Source organism: Falco rusticolus, chromosome 5 (genome assembly GCF_015220075.1).
Source record: "Falco rusticolus isolate bFalRus1 chromosome 5, bFalRus1.pri, whole genome shotgun sequence".
Lineage (NCBI taxonomy): Eukaryota > Metazoa > Chordata > Aves > Falconiformes > Falconidae > Falco > Falco rusticolus.
This window is the reverse complement of record NC_051191.1, coordinates 33,856,543-33,878,054: the sequence shown is the minus strand read 5'-3', so window position 1 is coordinate 33,878,054 and position 21,512 is coordinate 33,856,543. Positions and strand designations below refer to the sequence as shown.

Sequence of the window (21,512 nt, the reverse complement as noted above, 5' to 3'; positions counted from 1 at the left end):
TACAATTAATGTGGTATGGCACACTTACCATGTCCTCCTCTCCATGTTGCTGCAGTCAGCAATTGTCTGTCTGCAGGACTTGTGAAAGTCCTGTCCAATTCAAACACCAATTCAGGCCTTCTCATGTTAATAAAACCTAAGTGCTATCCTTTCTGAATTCACACTGGCTAATTGCAACTTCTTATTTGATTAAAAAGTCTACTATTGTCTGCTTTTTCATTCCACTTGCAGGGGAATCCAAAATATTCAGTTACTTTTACTAACGTAATCAGTTACCTTTACCAGTATTTTTCACCTATTTCTTATTGGTTTTTGCACTAAACTTCTTGTTCTTATTCTAAACATAGGAATTAAAATCATACTGGGCATATGCAGATGACCAGCGAATACTTCCAGGCTGTGCTCGGTTGATCTCAGTTACTTCAAATTGTTCTCCTTTATCCATTTTACATCTTGTATTTGTCTGTGCTACAAAGTTAGTCAGATCTTCCCTTCCTATCTGCCATCTTCTGTGCTGACAAGGTACAAGGAATCCCTTGACACCCTGGCTCAGTGTGGGAGGTGTAATACTTGTGAGAGTGGGAATAGTGTCTTCTTCTGTTGTATTATGCCTCTGGGCACAGCCTATAATCATGTTACTGACACGTATTAAATCTAATGAAATCTCTGTGTTCTTCAGTCTTGTGAGAATGATATTCACAACATGAATATATTGTCAGGTCCTTACCCATTAAACAGAACTAACACTCTATAGAATCACACTTAAAAGTATGTGATTTCCTGTGATATTCACATGAGCTTCTCCTGGATCCTGAAATACTCTTTACTGAATGAGATGCTATACTGTATAATAACCTGGGAGAATCTGCATGAAGCTTTTAAATTATCTTTCCCAACACAATCTCTCTGGAAACTGTGGCTTACGAAATTTTACCTGGTACTGCTGAGTTCTGCTTCACATATAATTCTCCTTCTGTAGTAAGAAGCTCTAAAGCTGTTGGGCTGCTCAACAACTTTCATTTGTTTCCCACTGACCACTTATGTCTACTTGTGCTCTCAGCCTAGGAATACATACTTCCAGGTATCATAGCAACAAGGCTGGTAATTTCATAGATCAGCACTTTCAGGTTTTCTGTTAACAATTTATCTTTGAACCTTCCACTATATTAATATTCCAAATTCACTGAAAACAGAGGCCTTCTTTTGCCTTGTGTTGTGGTTTAACTCCAGCTGGCAGCTAAGCACAGTGCAGCTGCTTGCTCACTCCCCCCCCGTCGGATGGGGGAAAGAACCAGAAGAGTAAAAGTGAGAAAACTCACAGGTTGAGATAAAAACAGTTTAATAGGTAACGCAAAAGCCACATGCACAAGCAAAGCAAAACAAAACAAAGCATTCGTTCACTGCTTCCCATGGGCAGGCAGGTGTTCAGCCATCCCCAGGAGAGCAGGGCTCCATCACGCGTAACGGTTACTTGGGAAGACAAACGTGATCACTCCATCCAAATGTCTCCCTCTTCCTTCTTCTTCCACCAGCTTTGTAGGATGAGCATCATATGGTATAGAATACCTCTTTGGGCAGTTGGGGTCAGCTGTCCCAGCTGTGTCCCATCCCAACTGCTTGTGCCCCCCCAGCCTGCTCGCTGCTGGGGTGGGGTGAGAGGCAGAAAAGGCCTGGGCTCTGTGTAAGTGCTGCTCAGCAGTAACTAAAACATCACTGTGTTATCAGCACTGTTTCCAGCACAAATCCAAAACATAGTCCCATACTAGCTAATATAAAGAAAAATAACTCTCTCCCAGCCAAAATGAGCATACCTTGCTAACACAAACTGCAGTTGTCTTGAAAAAGAAATTTGAGATCTCTGTTCTCTTCCTCCTATACTGATTTAATGTCCAAACGTCACGCTATCCTTTCACTAGTTCATGTTATCAACTCTCCGTGCCCTTTATTTTATAATAGGCTTTAAGGTTATTAGCCAGAAACTTTTGCAGCCATGCAGCTAAATGCTTCTTTTACTGGCCACTATTTGTATATGTATATGCAAAGCGTGCAACTGAAGTAAAAGTACAGATCTCTAATTCATTCTGTAAGACTTGCTTTCCGAAAGGTCCCATTTTCTCATTACTTTGCTTTCACATTCTTTTGTGTCTGAAACCCCAACAACATGAATTTGTACGGAGGGCTCATAGCAAGGTATTCCCTTGGTAGGAAATGCCCCTGTCAGCATCCTCACCTCATCAAGAAATTGCCACTGTTCACAAGGGCTGCACTGGGAAGGTGTCTCCTCCTCAGACTCGGGGCTGCTCACCCAAGCATATGTCTCTGTGTATATGAAATTTAAGCATTCTCCATCTGGTGAACTGAGAATGGGAAACTAATGCCAAGGAGTCCTTGCTCCCTGTTGCTCAGCTTCAGCCACTTTGGATGTACCAGGCTTTTATCTTTAACTGAAGAGACAGAATTGGCATTTTGGTTATCAAGTTCTGGTGGTTAAAACAAGGAGGCAGGTGTCTTAACCAGTCAGTTTTTCTCTTGGATAGTCTTTTTATCCTTTTTACTCTTAAATTATTTTTATGCCTCACTTTATCTCTGTGTTAAATAGCTTTAATCATATCCTTCAGTGATATGAAGTCTTAGATTATTATGTTCTCCAAATACTTTACAAAGATTAGTCAGTGTTACAGATGAGCAAGAAATGGATTCCCATCCCACAGAAATTTCCAACATATCAAAACATTTCACTGTACTGAATCAGGACAGAAATCAAAGCAAAAATTGGGGAAAAATTGGTTTAGAACATTCATTTCAATTCTGTAATTTCAGTACCTTATATTTCAGTTTTACTCATTTTAATCTCTGCCTTCAATTAACTTGTATTTCTAGCTGAAATTCATTTTTAATCAGCAAAGTGAAAGTTTTTATTTAAAACAGTAGTTATAAAATATTTTCAGCAGTTAAGTGCTTTATTTGAAAATCTGTGCTGAAACCTTCTTTTTCTTGTAAGTCGCTTTGTTTTGAAAAGTTGCATTTTTCAGTTAGAAATGCAGAAATGAAAAAGCTTCCTTGGGAAACTTGTGTTTAATTCTGGAAGTTATCATTGTCAACATTGAGTGGATGGAGAGGCCCATTCAGTTACTTGCAGAGGTGACTGGTGCCATTGGAGGTGCCCTCAGGTATCTTACTTGACCTTGTGCTGCCACTACATGGGCAGGAGCATCGGTAGGTGCTCTACCAGATCTTCCAGCCCATGTCAGATGTTTCAAGTACCCCATGGCAGCTTATTTGACACTATTTTGCATAACCAAACTTGCAACACAGAAGAATGATGGTTGAGATTTCACTAGTGCCAACTGATGGGTACATTATTTCTGTTTTTCCAGCCTGGGATAATTTAGACAATTTAATTTCTCATCCTAGTAAGCTGTTTGAAGGTACGCACAGCTTTTGGTGTTCAGTTTTTCTGAAAGTAGTTCTGTAGATGCTTTGCAGTGGGAGAGATTAGGAAAAGCAGGTGGCAACTCATTTGCCACATTTGACTTGACTGACTTCATGTGATGACACTGTGTGATGCCACTGAATGTACAGCCTGTGTATCCTCCTCTGATCTCATGTTCTACCTACAATGAAACTGTTTTCCTGTTGCTGTTGGTGCATTTGAGCGGAGGGCTTTATCTCCTAAGGTCTCTTCCCACCTAAATCATTCTGTGATTGAAGTTAATGATTGTTACTACACTTTAAAATAATTATGCTCATTATATCCTGCTAAAAGGCAGATCACTTAATTTGCTTTTTGTACATAGCATTTTAATTTTGCCCCTTATTCTTCTGTTGTTAGAAGTACTAAAAAATAGTATTTTTTTTCTCAAGTCTGTACCTTGTTCTCCCCCTTTGATTTTCTAGATAAGAATATAGTCAAAGTCTATTAATAGATGTCTTCTATATCTAGATGTATCTAGCCTTTTGTCATTTTAACTATTCTTTATGTATTTTTTGATGTTCAGCTTCCTCATTAAAGATTCCTAAAGAAAATAATGTGTACTTGGATGAGAGGGAAGATCTCAGTTAAGGAATACAAGCAAAAAGTGAGAAATTAAATGGTTGAATGTCTCAGTGGAGAGCGATAACCTGTGAAATTCTTGAGAAACCTGTGATGAAGTTTTTCCTGTTCAGTCATGTGATAAAAGGCATGGAAGAGTGAGATGACAGTTTTCTGATAATAGGAGGATTGTGAAGGTAGTAAATCCAAATGTTAATTGCCAACATTATAGAAGTATTCCTCAGTGCTGGTTGACATGGTCATAAAATGGCCAATGAAGCTTAATGCTGATAATGAGTTGATGCATATGGGGAAAACAGTCCTAACTTAGATGCTCAGTGGTGGGTTCAGAAGAAACTGTTCTCTCTTGGGAAAGACATTTTGGAGTTGTGGTAGGTAATTTTCTGTAAACACCAGCTCAGTGTGCAGACACAGTCAAGCAAATAAATATAACAGTAGGGATTAGTAGGAATGGAGAATTAAAAAAAGTATAAAAAGTGTAGAAGAGACAAGAATTATGCCACTCTTAATCCATGGCAGGCATGCCTTCAAAGCAGTGAGGGCAGGCCTGGCTTTCTAACCCGGAAAAGAGTATAATAGATAGAAAATATACAGAGGTGGAAAATAAGAAGGATTAAGTATAGTTTCTGTATAAAGAACAGCAGGATGGATTAGGAGACTTTAACTCAGAGGTCTGTAAAAGCAGAAGGATGTAGAGAGGGATGTGGTTGTTCACTTCTTCTCTCATTCAAAAAAAAGGTAAGCTAAGTCCTGCTTTTTTAGGTATTTTAGGTACAGATGTTCTGTCACTTTGTATGAAGCAATCATATTACTTGTATACTCTTCACAATGGAGCCAGGGGTAATAAGCTTCTGAATACTGAGCAGATACCTTCATTGTTCTGTGAGTAATGACTAGGAATAGCTGAACTTTGTTTAGTTTTGAATCCAGGGGAGAAAGGAGAAATGCCACTGGAAGAACATGGTATTCACTGCTGGCAGTGGGTGGAAGCTTGGCACGTTATGGTTACTGGGAAGATGAATCTTGGAAATGGTTTACATCTCAGCAAAAAAGTTCATTGATGTGAAAAAGTAGAAGTGTGCAAAATCTGACACTCCAAGAACCTTCCCTTTTCTTTTTTAATGATCTGAGATCTTTGTTTTGTCAGTAGAGGAAATAAACGACTGCCCTTTTTTGGCTTTGCATAGCTCTTTATGAAGCAGCCAACTAATTGTTCCACTGACAGTCCAGTGTTACTGGAACATTACGGTTCATCAGAGACAGAACTGTGAGGCATCATGTTTGCTTAACACCATATGGTCTCAGAATTTGCCCACAAAGGGATCTCAATTCCTATTAATTGGAAGTCAAGGAATATGCAAGTACTCATCACAAATGTGATCATTTTCTGAATGAGGTAAAGTACACTAATACTGGCTACGTAGTCATTATGTAATGGTCAAGAAAAAAAATCTATATAATCCAAGCAGCATAATTAGCTAGCTTCTAGTATTGCATGTACCTTGGCAGATGCAAGATTGTATTACTTTATCAAACAAGACACTCTGATAATTCTTTAAGCTTAATGGAGATGCTAACATGCTTTGCTATTATGTATGCATTGAGGTGGTGCTACAAAAAAAAAAAAAAAAAAAAAAAGAAGCACCAATGCATTCACTTTAATTGTGCATGTTATCCTGTCAAATGTAACTATTTCACATTAACAGTTTCTCACATGTAAATCAACAGTAGAAGGCTTATTTATGCTACCTTTTAACAAGATCCCTCTTTCCTACATCTCTTTAAGACAGTTATGACTGAACAGTGTTATGCTCGTCACAGTTTGTATTTACCATGTCTGTTCCAGTTTTAGATTTCTCTCCTCCTTATCCTCAGAGTTGGTTTCTTAAATTCCTGAAATAGCCCTTACTTTCCCCCTGATTAAGTGGTCTGCCTTTAGCTCACTCTTAAGGTGACAAAGTTTGTATCCAGAGGGTATTATGTGCAGATCCCTCTGAAGCTCAGCAGCACCTCGGGCAGATTGGACACTTGGTTCGTTAGCTCCATTTCACCCAGGGACTGAGTGTGCTACCTGAACAGGCATCTGATTCCTGCAGACATATTCTTGAGGGCAGGAGGTCCAAACAGATTGTTTCAAGTCCTGCTGCCCTTGCCACTGGGCTCTCAAGGCTAGATACTTGTTTTCACTGGCACTGGTTCGTCACAGCAGGCAGTGGATAGCCAGGTGGAACAGGATGCTTTTTTCCCTGGTCAAATACATAGCTAGACCAAACTGGTGGTGCTCCCAATGTATAAAGAATAAATAAAAGATATATACTACGTTCAGACAAAGCAGGAGGAAAACAGGTGAGTGGGGCCCTTTTTTCCTTTTATCTCTGTAAAGTAGAAAAGTGTGATAGAAAAGTGCAAAAAAAATATAGGACTTCTTCCTAGTCACACCTGGACAACAGAGTCTATACAGGTCACTCAAACATGGTGAGTAGGAGAAATCTTAATGAAAATTCCTGAAAGGAGAGCCAAATACATCTCCTTCACATACGTATGAAAAAGTTAGCCACAGCTGCTTCTGCAACAGCGTCAGAAGTTTCATTGAGAATGAGGAAGACTGGAAGGAGAAAGCAGATAAAGAGAACAGCAGCAATAAAGTAGGAAAAATGAGTTTCTGGAGATGTCTATTGAAAGGAGATCTGTGATTCACCTGGTAAACCAATAACCAAGAGGATGAGACTTGCAGGTTCTGGAGAGTGCCAATAACATCAGGAGGTCTCTCATCTTGGGGAGAAAAAAGTTCAATCTACCAGTACTAATCTTCCCAACTAAATCCACATCTGCTTTCTGAGGATGTGTAGCTTGTCTGACTCCTGTTCCACATCTAGGTCACCTTTCAGCAGAAGATCTGTCCTTATTTCAATAGGATTTACGTTGACTGGAGGTAACATAAAATAGTATAAGGTAATACAAAATTCTTGTCTGTATAGATATTGCAATGTACAGACTATCTTTCTATGAAGTTCCTTCTCAAAATCAAAGGTGTCCATGTATATGTTCATACATTAATGTTTGTGTATGTGTATATATCTGTTTAAATCAGCTACACAGGCAGTTCTTAGTATCTTTTATTGTGCAGTTTAACTTTTTCGGTAGGAGTTGATCTCAAGAGTCATAAAAATACCATTCAAATGTAGTTTTTCATTTATTTTTTTTCATATACCAGAGTTCCTGTTCTTTCAGACGATGTACAAGCTTTATGCTTAATTTTGCCTCATTTTTCTCAATCACAGTTTGACAGCATCTTTTTCATTCTGGAAAAGTATTTAGAACTGGCTGTGTTTTTAAAGAGGATATGTTTCCTAAAGTTTTTTGGACAGACTCTAAAACCTTGGTGGGTGTCTAGTAAGGCATAAGGTATTTAAGAGAGTAGTGAATATTCTCCAGTGCATCACTTCGCAGCATCTCCTGACTACCATCACCTGTCAAACCCAGAAGTTACTGCCACTGTAGCAGAAGCAGCAGGATACAATACATGTTTTCACCGAATTTCTCCAGTTCAGTCCAGATTATTAATTAAGCCAACAATGAAGGTAACTGTGTGAAGACCCCAGACTGAGAACTGGAGAAGCTAATGCACTAGCTGACATCTTTTTCTGCTGGCTGTGCTATGGAGCATGGTAACGTTCAGTACAAGGAGTGGGCAGACTGATAAAGGCAGTAACATCTTCAAATGTCACAGCTTAATGATCTAAAAAGTGTCTGCCAGAGTATGTGCTTATGTGGACCATGTCTTCAGTGCATGAGTAGATCTAATAATTTTCCTAGTGTGTCATGATACCAACATTCAGAGAACCCAAAATCACATGGGACCATTTTTCTTCTCCCATATTGCAATAAACGCCATGTTTTCTTTCTAGTGTCACTCATAGCTCTTTCAGCTGTACAGTTTCCCAAGTATCTCCCCCTCTTTGCTGAATCCCTGCTGTATGGACAAATGTTTCCCGGCACATGTTGTTCTGTTCTGAGCGCTGCAGAGCCCCATGCATGCAGGCTCTTTGTGAATTGGTGGGGAGCTGGGAGCCATGCGTGGCAGCAGGGCCAGCAGGGCAGGGGTCTCTCTCTCCCCCAGCCCCCGGGTGAGGCCAGCAAGGCAGGCCTTGCAAGCCAGCATGTGTTGGCTGCAGTTGTGGCACATTTGGGTGGTGTTTGTAGTTCAGTGGAGCAGGCTTCTGGGAAAGGAGCAAACAAATTTTTTTTTAGTACCATAGCCTAGTTTTGCAATGCTGTGTACTGACAGGAGAGGAGCTGATGTACACATTGAGAACTTGACCACACTGATCATTGCACCATTTTAATGCAATCAGTCTAAAATTATATACTACTTTGATACCAAAGTGGTAGCGTGTGGTGACATCTGAATTGGGGTCATTCTTTTGCCATCCTTAGACACACACATACTCCCTAGGTAGAGGTACCATCTGTACCATTACTGAGTGCTTCCCCTTGAAGTGGTGTACAGTATGACTTGGCAGGCCTGTGAGGGAAACGTCTGTTCTTTCACTTGCTGGTGAAATGATAGTTTTGAGAGTTCAGGAAGAGAGGTGATAATGAAAACACACAGGAATTCATCCTTTCCATCTCTCCCCGAAAAGATTGACCTCATACAGTCAATTTCAGTTTACTGAGATAAAGATATAAAAGTCTTAGGTATATTATAAGATTTATTCCATATAAGAAATGCTTTGTGATACCTTGTAAGGAAGTTGGGGTCTGATTATGCCAGCATGTCTCCAAATCCACATATAGCATGTTTTGTCCGGTTTGCATACATGTAAGTGATAATAAATGGTGCAAAGAAGTGGATATCCATCCCATTCATTTTGGTTTTATAAACCAGCAGCTATGAAAGCCCATCATAGCTTTTTGAGGAGTTGCTAGAAGAGTATGTTATTTTTAAACTTTGGATTCCTATAAATCAAAGCATGTTTTACCTGAACGTTCTCTTTTTCTAAGTAAATGTAAAAAAGTATTTTTCTTTCTGTGGGAAATCGTTATTTCCTCTTTTGTGAATCGTTTTGCTAAATTAGGAAAGCTTTGCAAAAAGCCCTCATGTGATGATAGTGTGTGAAAAATGTAAAATATAATTTAGGATTTTTTTTAAGATGAATGACTTTTTCATTGTTTTATTGCTAATAGCAAATGCATTTCAAAATCAAGGTAACTTGTTAGAATCCACATCTTTACACTGCTGCTGAAATTGTGTTTTGATTTCTTTGACATGATCCCTGATTGCTGTGAGAAGAATCAGTTCAGTATTTTTGTTCTTAGATTCCCCCTCCTTTGTCTTGCAGCTACTTGTGGCAGATTCCATTAACAATTGCAGTAGGAAATACGAGCCACATCTCATCAGAGGCAATTATATGGGTGTCTAACAAATCAGGTAAAAATAAACTTTCCTCCCAGTGGAATCTCATAAAGCATACTTGTGTTTTCCTCAACTGTTTCTTTGGAATTGATCCTAGATAATTGTTTAGTTACTCTGTACGCAGTTTTAGCTACTTGAAATGAATTACAAAAGAAGGAGAGTTGGGAAGGGAGGGAGGAGGAGTTAAGGATGAGCAACAAGCAAGATCTATAATAATCGCAGAAATTAGACAGTATAATGAAAAGCTTTTACATAGAACGTGTACCTAAGTGCTAAGTGTTTTATATTTAGCAACACATATCAAATAATTGATGAATGCTATTCACTTTATTGATTGGTGAAAGTTAAATGTAATATCTTTACAGCAAAACATCTGATAAGTATTACTTAGTAAATGCAAAGTATTTAGAATTCTAGCATTTTGAACTCTGATCTGTAGTCTGAACCAGGGCTAAGAAATGTTTACTGTCATTAAAAAGTCTCCTTATTGATCTATCAAAGTATTTCTTCTCTCTATTAGATAACTAGATGCTGGGCCTCAAAAGTGCATTTTTCTGTATACTCTTATTTTCTTCCTCCTCTGTTCCTACATGATCGTAATAGCTATTGTCCTGAGGACAGCTAGGGCTAGACACCAGTGGTTTTTTATCATCTAGAACAAGAATTCCATGGTAGAAATTTAATGAAATATTTGTCTATTTCCTTAGCAGTTCATGCGACAGTTTTGGACTGGAATTGAAGAGAGTGAGGGAAGAAATATGGAGATTGAGTGGAGTGATTATATAGAAGGGGAAAGAAGGATCCAAACATCCCTTTGACACATGGGCTGTAGAGGGAGAACTGATGACTCCTTGTAAAATTAGAAGGGTATAGAGACCTCCCTCTGACAGAAATTTAATTGGAGGGAGGAAAGAGTCAGACCTGCGTGAGCCTGTGTTTTTTGCTTTTTTTCCCTTTTATAAGTCACTGAAAGATAATAGTAACTTTGAGCTTAGCAGCCAGCAGGACTAAAAATGAATGGTGCACGATCAGTGGAAATCTGAGTATCCCAACCTTCTAGTGGTATAAAGTCTGCGTTTCTTTTCCCAGATTGTTTGCAGCCTGTCAGAACGTAATATGTTTGATGCTGTCCCCATGACATAATCATCCAGAAATGTGCCAGGACCAGGGCACTTTTTATACCCAGGAAACATACTCTAGTCAGGGCATACAGATGCTGCCTCACTTTACAGAAATATATCATATTGGCCATACTTTTTAATATTAACACCTCCAAAATACTTCAAAACCTGTTTGCACTTTCACAGTCTGCCTTAATGACCTGCTCTACTTTTGTCCTTTAGGGCTTGATTGAACTCTCATTGAAGTTAATAGAAAGATTCCCACTGCCTTCAGAGAGAGTTGATCATCTCATCTCATCTCATCTCTTCTCATCTCATCTCATCTCATTAGGTTGTACATGCATGCCTCCTTCCCTTCACTCCTGCCTTGAAAGTTCAGTATATTACTATTATCTGCACAGTTGCTTCTTCATTGCCTTTTACTTGCAGAGTGCTGTGGAGGAACAAGTCTATAAAACCTCTACCCACTCTTTTAAGATCTACTGCTCCTATCGGAATGCCTTCAAGAAATCAACAAATTAATGATGGCCGGTGTGAGCAATGATTTTGGGGTGGCTGCTATATAGAAATTAAAGAGGAACCTTTCTGAGTCATCAGTTTTCTATGTAGCGAATCAATGCCACTGTGATCTATTGTCATTATCCTTGTCCTTCCCCATTACTTTCTCACTCACTCACTTGCTGTGCCTCACTGAAAATGAGACTGTAAACTTATGACTACAGCAAAGAAGTCCTCTTGCTTCTACGTATTGTTGTCTAGCTCAGCTGAAGAACTCCTCAATGTAAAAAAAGTTAGTAAGAACATCCCTGGATGTACTGAACGTATGATTCATTGTATGTGCTGTTATGTATTGGAGCTGCTATAGATGATTTTGTGATACTTCTGGAGATTTTCTGCCGCTGGTATGTTTGTTTCATGGGGATGTGGCATGATTGTTGTGGATAGGAAGAATCCTGAAGACTTTCTGTTGTACAGAGGACACAGTTTCAGTGTTGTCCCAGCAAGTAGTCTAGGAACAACTCTGCAAGCTGGAGGTGAAACAAACTACTCCAGAGGATATTTGGAATATTGAGAGGGTCACATTGTTCTTCAAGAGATTGTAATTGAATGTAGATACTCAAGTTTGGAGGAAATCCTGATCATGAGGATGATTTCCATGCCCTCTTTAGGAAGGAGCAGGTGCTTCCTTCTTGTTGACTAAACTGCTGTGCTAAAGAAGCTTCCAGTGTAACCTGAAGAGTGGATAGGAGATGATGAACATCTGTCTGTTGTCTGTCAAGTAATACTGGCCACATACTTCATTTCAGCTGCCAATAATGAAGAGGGTCCAAGTTAATGACTACCATTATGATATCTTGGCATATCACTTAATTTTTTCAATAAAATTAACCTTGTCTATGTGTTACCTGAAAGAAATGAAACCACAGCAGTTTTCAAGTAGTTACATATATTGACATCAATAAATATTCCTTTATTGTGGTAGTTTCCCAGGGGAGTACACCCCCTGCCTTGCACTAGGGTTCACCAGGGATAATTATTTACTGATGGAAGAGTCTCTTCCTTCATGAATATCCAAAAGGGCAAGAGAAAGGATTACTGATTTTTGTATCCTCTTTGCTACCATGTCCATCATCTCATCAAGATCTTGTAGGATGCCAATTGACATTTTTATGAGCAAGGGATAAGAGGCTGCTGTCCAGTCTTGTGAAAGTCACTGAATGTAGGATGCTTGGGTTGCTGCTGTCTACTCACCCTGGCCATGTCTGGTTACATAATAGAGATGGTGAGGCATGCAGATCTGTTAAACCATCACAAGATCACTGGTTGTTCAATATGCTGAGCAGGGTTAGTTCAGATAATGCAGGTCATCCCAGCTGCTGTCAACAGAGCTCATTCTGTCCACTTTTCACCACACCAAGGTGAAGGGACACACTGGAAATTACAACTATGCAGTGTCTTTTTGAGATGTAATCCATTGTCCTTTGCAACAAATCCTGTAGAGAGGACGGTGCTAGGCCTTGGCAACATGTCTGACAAAGTGCATAATCTCCAAGATGTTTCATATTTAGTGTAGCTTGCCACACGTTTGTGGACAGTATGTAGTCATAGTTTTGGAAGGTTCTCATTTTGCAAGTGCTTCTGCCAGTCTCTCTTCTCCTTACTCAGTGAACCACAGCATTTATGTAACCATTTTTCTACTCATCAGTTCACATACCAGCCATCAGATGACCTTTTTACTGGCTCAGTTTGTCTGGGCATGTGAAACGGAGCTGTCTCTTTTGCTTTCAGAGTGCTACACAGATACGTCACCACCAGCTTTTTCCCTCTTCGCTCCCCATAACCACGGATGAGGCTGTTCTGCTTCAGGCCAGTGACAGCTATTAGACCTCTGAAAACTAAATTAGTCACAAAGGAGACATCTCATGATTAGCCTTCCTAGCCATGCTGAGGTCAGAGACATCACGCTAAGCTGGCTGCAATGCTCTTTGGGCTACAGTCTTGCAGGTCTGCTGAATGATATATTTCACTGGCACTGTGGAAATCACTGGTGTTAGAAACTTCTGCTCTGTCGTAGATCCGGAGCTTGTTTCTGTTTCTCCTATATAAGTTACCTCTTTTATGATTGCTGAACATTATGTCCACACTGTTTTGGGATCAGCCCAAAATCGGTAGTGGGTAGCAAGTCAAGGACCAGCTTTGAATTCAGCCCATCCCCACAAAATCACTGCTTAGTGGTGCTGGCGGGAAGGTGTTGGCGATTGCTGCCGAAGGCATACTAAGTGTGGAAGCACAGGGTCACCTGTCCTGTGGATCTGGGAGAAGTGACCTTAACCTCAAACCTCAGGTTTAGCTAGCATCCGTTTCAAACAGATGAGCAAGGCTTTGGATAAAGGCATACCTGCCATTCCCTGGGCATGATTTTTCTGGTGCTTAGGCTCCAGGTAGGAAACATCTCCACGTGACTCAGCAAGTGCTGCTGAAGTGATGGACGCAGCTTTACAGTCTGCCTCCCTGCCCTTTCTGTCCGCACCTCCTGTAACTTGGCTGATCTGTTAAGTCCCAGGGAAATACTCCTCTCATGGATATCTCTGCCTCTGGTAAAGTGACTGTCATTCAGACTCTTCTTAGTATCTCCAGAGGGTTGCTATGAGATGGGGGAAGGAGAGTTTAACAGGGCAATTGCCTTCCAAACAGCAAGTCCCAACTTACTACATTATGCCACCTCCTACTAGATAATAAGCCCCCTGACAGTCTGATTCTCCTCCATTAAGTGTCTTGTAGAAGACAGCTGCTTCTGAGCTGAGGTTTGCTGGCTGCCTACTGGGGAATGAAGCATTAGTGCAGCATTAGGAAAATACGCTTTTTTTTTCCTTTCTGAGACTCAGCTGTTGAACTTGACCTGTGTTGATTCCAGACTCTGCTCTTTTGTCTTTCAAAAGCAGGAGGAAGGGAAACACTGTGAAGTAAAATAAATATGCAGGTCCAGCTTTACAACTTTCACCAGCCATAGTAAGGACCAGGAATATATGACCTGCAATCCTGGCATGGTTTTAACAGTGATACGGAATCACTCCCCTTATCCCAACAGCTGAGCAAAGATCCTGTCAGAAGACTGCTGCTTACATTGTGTACCACTTCAGACATTAGCAGTTCCATCATACAGGAATGTTAATGGATGGAAGAGTAGTCTGAGGAAAGAGTATGTGAGCCAGAACATGATCATATTTACTGATGTGTGCTCCATTTGTTGTGTTATTTATTATACCAAAACTTGGGGTTTTTTTCAACATGGAACTATGGCATCATGGCAAGTGAGATGGAAAGAACTTTTCCTTCTGGTTTGCCTTCTCCCTGTATGAAAAGTTCTTGCAAAAAGATTTGCAGAATTTAGTGGAAGCCAGTATATTTTCACAAAATATTGTGATGAAATTCCTCGTGGAATATTTTCATCAGAAAAATTTCACTTGCTGTTGTTGGCATGAAATTGTGCTACCCTTGTGCAGTTATTTTTGCAGGAAAATGGAGTCAGTTCTCCCAGTAGGGATCCTACCAGCATAAACCAATTTCCTAGTACGCTAGGGGTTGTATAAAATGAAAAGTTAAAATACCAACTGTGAGTCCGAACACTTGAAACAGTGGTAGAAATGTGTTTAGCCCACACTCTTGTCGCATTGGAGTAGTGTCTTGCAGAGGGGTGCCCTTTGCCCAGAGCTGCTTCACAAGGCACTCATGTTGCCATGTGGAGGAGCAGGCTTCCATCATTCCTGCTGGTTTTGATGGAGCTGAAGTTGCTCCAGAGCTGGGAGAGCTCAGAGCTTCAAACCACGTGCAGTTAGCACCAGCTGGAGGAGTGTCTCACACTTTCAGAGCAGACAAAATGAGAATCAGACCCTAACTGTTTTTCTTACTTCAAAACAAATGCCATAAAATTTAACAATTTCCTCCTAAATGTCTCCTATATCTATGTGGCAGAACTGTGAGTTTCAAAGCAGTGTTATTTCCTGAGGCATCCAGGCAAAACATGACCATGGAGAAACACTTTCTGATGGAAGAAGATTAAAAAGAGTTCCCTTTAATCTCAAATACAACTGTATATATATTTTAGATTGAATTTTAAGAGGTGAACTAAACCCACCAGAGATAGATTTCTTCCCAAATGAAATCTTTATTGTGGTTTAGAAAGTCATGAATGGTTTAATATAGGGTTTAACACTGAAAGACTATGTTTTCCCTAACTATAACACTTTTAATGGGAAACTAATACATGTCTTTGTGGTAAGTGGAGAAGTTACCCAGGTGTATAGAAATTATCGGTGCTGTAATCATCAAAAGAAAAAAAATTATAAGGAGGCATGAGAATCGATAGACTCAAACACCAAACTCCACTAAATTACATAGAACTATGTGAAGCGCATGCATCAGGCAGTCCCTTAAAATAACCACCTCCTTGTATGAGCTGGAAAGGCATGAAAGATTCCTGTCTTGTATTTCAGGAGGTCAACACATGAGTGGTCTTACTGAAAAATAATGATGAGAGGTTATGGTTGGATTTAAATGGACCAAGACAGCAATAATGCCACGGAGCTTTGAAAAGTTACTGTTCTCCATTAAAGCAATATGTGTTGGAGGTGTTAGTTGTGAAATAGGTTATTTTGACCTTGTTGCATTTGACTGGCAACTATCATTCAGTACTCTATTAAAGCATAACTATTTTCCTGACTTTGGAGATCAAAATTTAATAAAAATGCTCAGACAAGAAAAAACATCTGTAGGTTTTTTTATTGCATCTGATTTTGAAAATTTCCATTGAATATATTTATTTACCCAGATATTGATTAATTTGTGCTTATAGCCCATTTGGTATGCTTTTAGGTATCTGAGGTGTAGGCATTAACCAGTTAGAAGTAGATGGTGCCAGGGATGGTGGCATTTAATAGTTTGCAACAGGAAAACATGAGCAGAAAACTACTACATCAAGGTGGTAGGATTTTCTGCCCGGTGTGAACAGCGTGCTCCTGACCCCACACGGCAATATGCCTCTGAAGACCCAGAGAAACTCTAAAAGTCATTGTTTCCCTCAACAGTCTCTCCTAGATACAGAATTGGGTATTTTTGCTATTACTCTTCAGAAGCTCACTAGCTTCATAAGGAACATAGCTGAGGTTTAGGCGCTGATAGACTGTATCCACAGCATTGAACTGGGCAAACTAAATAGAACGGGGTAGATCCAGATTCAAATTCCTTCTCTCCCTGTTTTACAGCAGATCCAAACCTGTTCTAAGAAGGTGCCTTTATCACTGTGCTGTAAATTGTTAATGATCTTTTAAAGTATTATTACAGTAATACTTGTCTTTATAGAAGATTCAGTGATTTACACAGGAACCAGGATTCAAGTCTTCCCTAAGTAGGCTGGAGCAACTGGGTGATTCTAACTTCAGGTTCAGTGAAGAAAAGATTTAAACAGAAGAGCAACTTCACTATAGCAGCCTTAAGAGAGTTTGCTTAGGACTGAACTGTATAGTCCAGTGTTTTACAGACCCTTGTGGAAGGAAGGACACCTGGTGTTAAATCTTGCTCCAAATCAGATTGCGTGGCAAAAGCAGCTTAGATGTTTTGACAGTAGGAATGCCTAGAAAGCCCTCAGAGTTCTAGCATTTAATTCTTGTTTTCTCATTCAGTCCCATTTCTGCAGGATATATTGGCTCCTAAAGAATGTGCCTGCTTGGCTCTTTATCACAGATAACTAAATGGATGTAATCAATATTTTAACTAAAACCAGGGATCTGTATTTTTTTTCTCATTTGTTTATATAAAATAATTAAATTGAACTGGTGTGAGTCAGACAAACCCTAAAAGAGCAGTAACAGTTGAATTGAATAGCAATAACTGAGTTATTCTGGGCTTAATATTTCTAAGAAGCATATTTTTAAGAGATTTTAATGATGTCAGAACTACCTAGGTAAGAAGAGGACTTCCTTTTTTAATCCTGCAGCTTTTTATCTAAATTTGCGTGCATAATTCGACTCCATGAGTTTAAAGTTAAACATATAATTAGGTGGTTTTAGGATTGGGGTCTTGCTGTTCTTTGTATTTTTTGCACCTTAAAATGATAGTTAATTGTGTGTTTGCTAGAGATATTTAGTCCAGGCAGAAGCATAACTTTTATTTGTAGTCATAGTCATCTATTATTTCCTCAGAAATCACTTTTTTTATAGGAAAGGCTGAAACAAATCGATTTTTTGAAGTCTAGGTACTAGATAGTACGTGTGAATTGTTAAGGCCATATTGTTAAGGTTTTTTCCTATTTGTTACTTTCAGGGAATTCAAGCACACCAAACAATTCCCTGATGGAATTATGTTTAAAACAAATTTTATGTATTTCTTTTTTATTTTAAAAATGCATAAGAAGATCGTTCCTTTTGTCAACAGTGTACAAACTAATTTTATTATAGTAGAAAAAAACATTGAATTTCTAGCGTTCTGTTTCATGATCAGTTTTGTTGGAATAGTTTATAGATTGAAGGCTTCTTCAAGAGACATAGAAACCTGAGGCTTCATTCCATGATGATTATTTCTGTAGTGAAAGAAGTGTGCAATGTGAGTTCAGGGCTTTTTTGTTGTTGAAATCTCTAATCCTGCAAATAGTTGTGGACTGCCTGACTGTACAAATACTGGACTAAATTTAGACTTTTAGCCCTGAACTGATTACTTAAAAAGAGGGAAAAGAGGAAGAACAGGTTAGTTGATAGAAGGTTAATTGGTATAGCTCTAAAGGGGAGCTTCTCAGTGGTTAGCAGCTGGAAGCTCTACACTTGGAAATACTTTAATTTAAAATCAAATATAAAAGCTACGTTGACTACATGCAGCAAAGCTTAAGATTTTTTTTGTTTTAATCACAGACTTAGTCTTCTTCCTATAGCACATCCATTGAATTAATTGAGTTACAGTTGTAGAAAGCTATTTTAGCATAGCCAGCATCAGGGTACCAGACTTAAAATAGGCAGCTCTCATATAAATACTATTTGCCAGGAAAAAAACACCCTTGGATTCTGTGTGGGTAAAAGGTCCCCATAGGAATGTCAGCTGCTGTCTCTCTGCATAGAACAGATAAAGGAAATTATTAATCATTCATAATTATTTTGTTAGTTTTTAAATTAATTTTACTGCTTTCATGGATATTTAAATAAGGAGTGAATTTAACAGATACACCTTCAGAATTTTTAAATGTAAAACCAAGTCCCCTTCCCATCTTGTTCTTTGTTTCCAGAACACCACAGAATTCCTGCTTTGGAAGAGGCAAATTGGTTGCTGGGGAACATCAACCAGACTGGCTACTTCAGAGTTAATTATGATATTAGGAATTGGAGGCTGCTCATTAATCAGCTAACAAGGAACCATGAGGTAAGCTCATCTTCTCATCCCTAAAATCTGCTTTGGTAGGTGAACCTTCACAGTTTCATCACTCTAAATGATTCAATTTTTGTACTTGGCCCTCACAGGTTATCTCTGTCAGTAATCGAGCAGGCTTGATCGATGATGCATTCAATCTAGCCAGGTATGTTTCCTGAAAATAATCTATCCTCATACACATTGCTGCAATAAGTCATGCAGTCATTAACTCAGCAGTTGAGTGTGTTTCAACTTAGATATATTTTAAACACGCTTTGGTTCTTTTCCGCTCCCTTTTATTTTTTTTTGTATGGCACATAAACATGGTCTGTAGCCCATTCACTACTCTTGATCAATAATTGCCGTAGGGTATTTCCGAGTCTGGAAAGGTCTGATCAATTTTGCAGCAAGTTCAATTTAACACTTCGGAGATAAATAATCTCTTTCCTCTTTCTCTAATGAATGAGGGTTTTTTCTTCTGTTTCTCCCTAATGCCTTACCTCTCTTTTTTTATAACTGACCCTTATTCTGTATTTAATTTGTGATGCAAGGCATCTTCAAGCTTCAGTAATTTTTTTTGCCCTGACTTGTACTTTTATATCATTTCTCCAATATCTTTCTTTCCTTGTAATCTGCTAGAACAGACTCTTTTTCTGTGTGATGCTTTTCATGCAGAATGAAAAATCAGAGTTCCATTAAGCATTTCTGGAATTTATGCAACATTTTGTGTTTTATTATGATTAGAGAGAGAATTAACACATACAGTGCTGGTTAGGTAACGCCTTCTTTATGAACTGAGGCGATGGAATTGTACCCATTTTGAAAACAGGACATCTAACATGTTGATAATGAAAGTGTAAAATGAGAGGAAAGTAGTGGAACATTTCAAACTTTTGATTCTTGAGGTACCTGGGAACACTGCCTCAATAAAACACTGTGATGTCAAAGGCAGTGTGAAAAGAATTCCTGATACTACTGGCTTTCCTGTTTGCTGGTGTATTTATAGCCATATTTGAGCAGGGGCTTGCAAGAATTGGCAGTACTGAGGTACATTTCACTACAAACGGTCACCGGAGATCTTTGAGATTCAAGCATAGTGTCACACAGAAATTATCACTCAGTGATGTTCCAGCATCGCTGCAGTAAAACACAGTTGTGTGCCCTACCACGCTGTTCCTGCTGCCAGTGCTAGACTGAATATATGGCCTTTACTTAACAGTCCAGAGACATAGTAGGGAGAGACATCATGGGGAGAGATGGAGGATCCATTTGCTTTTTGCACTGCCCTTCATTCTTGCCCCATAGCATCTTCCCATTGGCAACAGCGAAGGACTGTGATTTGTGTACTCTCAGACTAGTAGAATATTGCAGAATATTCTGAAGTATCTAGACAGTTAGAAGAACACTAAATATTCAGTGATGTAAGAGTCTGTTCTGATTTTATTTGGTTTTGGCACCTCAGAAAAGCAGTGTGCAGTCAGACAGAGTCAGTATGGTGCTTTCTTCTTTTCCCATGCACTGAACACAGTCAGAAGTGGCTAGACTTCCCTGAAAAGCCAGACACCAAAAAAAGCTGTTTCTTAAACCTGTACTTGTAGGTGAGTGTTTTTCTTCTGAGTCAGTACCAAGCCAGTCTTCTAGGATGTCTTGTTCATGAAGCATAAAGGCAAGCCCATCCTACACTGTCTGGCCAAGTTTTGTGTATCTAAAATCCACCCACAGATTGGATGAGTAATGCATTCCCCACTTGCTTTCCAAAGCAGTTTTATGGTGATACTGGATCCTGCTGCTTTTCCAGAGGTAACTACACCAAAGAGTTGTGAAATCTTTCACAAGATTTCACATTGTCAAAACTTGACTTTCTTTTGATAACAATGAGCTGCAGCAGACTGCTGCTGCATTTGCTACTCATGCACCATGGAAAAAAGTAGTTGAGCTAAATATTGGCAGTGTATACACATGTGCATGCATAGATATTACTTATGAGGAAATATTCTTCCAACAGGGATACATAGCTAGATTCCTGTTTCTTTAAAATCTCTGCACAGACTCCTATCAGTAGTGTCACCTTGAGTAAATGCCTTACAAGCCAATCTGGGTGGAGGAAAGATCTGTATATTTACAACAGTAGATTTATGTTCCGTATTTCAAGAGTAACAGTAAGATATGTGGACTTGACTAAATGTGCCATGTAGGGTATACTTTTTTTAGTTTATTCATCTATTATCTTTCCTGTTAAAAAAACCCAGACCATTATAGTGATGCTGAAGTAAGTTTAATTAGCTAGCTGACTATTTGGTACCTTTTTACGAAGATATTGGTATTTTTTGTTTCATTTCCCCTCTCCCAGACAAAGAAAGATGAGGAATGGGCCTAATACTTGCTCTGTTCCCTTATCACAAGTAGGACTAGAAAGTCATCAAGAGACTGTTAGAAGAGGAGTGTGTTGGGGGCAGGCCTTGATGGCAGAGTGCCCGAACTTCTGCTATTATGAAAGCAGATGGAGAAGCTCTTGGTGGGACAGGCAACGGGGAATCACATGCCAACACGGTAGTGTGGCACGGCTGCCTCTGCTGTGTCGGGTGCTCCCACGTGACACAGCGGTGTTCCTAAAACAAGCTTCAAGGGCTGCCAAAATCACACAGACCCTTTCGGTTTCCTCAAAAAGTCAGTGTTCAGAAGGCCACCATCGGCCTAAAAGCAGCTAATCTAAACACAGCATGTGTTTCTCCCTGCCCGTATAATGTTACGTGATGGGGAGATTAAATGCATACGATTGTCTCTGACTGTGACATGAGAAGAGGTGAGTAGCCTTGTTGACCAGGCATAGAGGTAGTAATTGGTAGTTTAGACCTGGCTTCGGAGAAGACTGGCTGGTTTTAAGGGTAATTTAGTCCTAAGATGTGGTCCCTAGCTGCACTCGTGTTATCTCCTTGTCTACAACTATAAAGATACACATTTTCAGAGAGAGTACTGTGGAATACATACTTTGGTTTTAATCCCTAGCTGTTATTTTCAGTGATAAAATAAT

The 21,512-nt window shown here is 39.4% G+C and overlaps 1 protein-coding gene across 1 annotated transcript in view; it reads left to right on the top strand.

Moving 5' to 3' along the window:
• The window catches only part of TRHDE (thyrotropin releasing hormone degrading enzyme), a 211,542-nt gene that overhangs the window by 146,738 nt on the left and 43,292 nt on the right, over nucleotides 1-21,512 (top strand). Inside the window, exons 10-12 of the mRNA XM_037390250.1 lie at nucleotides 9,397-9,485; nucleotides 18,360-18,493; nucleotides 18,592-18,647. Coding sequence (XP_037246147.1) covers nucleotides 9,397-9,485; nucleotides 18,360-18,493; nucleotides 18,592-18,647 — 279 coding nt within the window. The remainder of the gene's footprint in view (nucleotides 1-9,396; nucleotides 9,486-18,359; nucleotides 18,494-18,591; nucleotides 18,648-21,512) is intronic.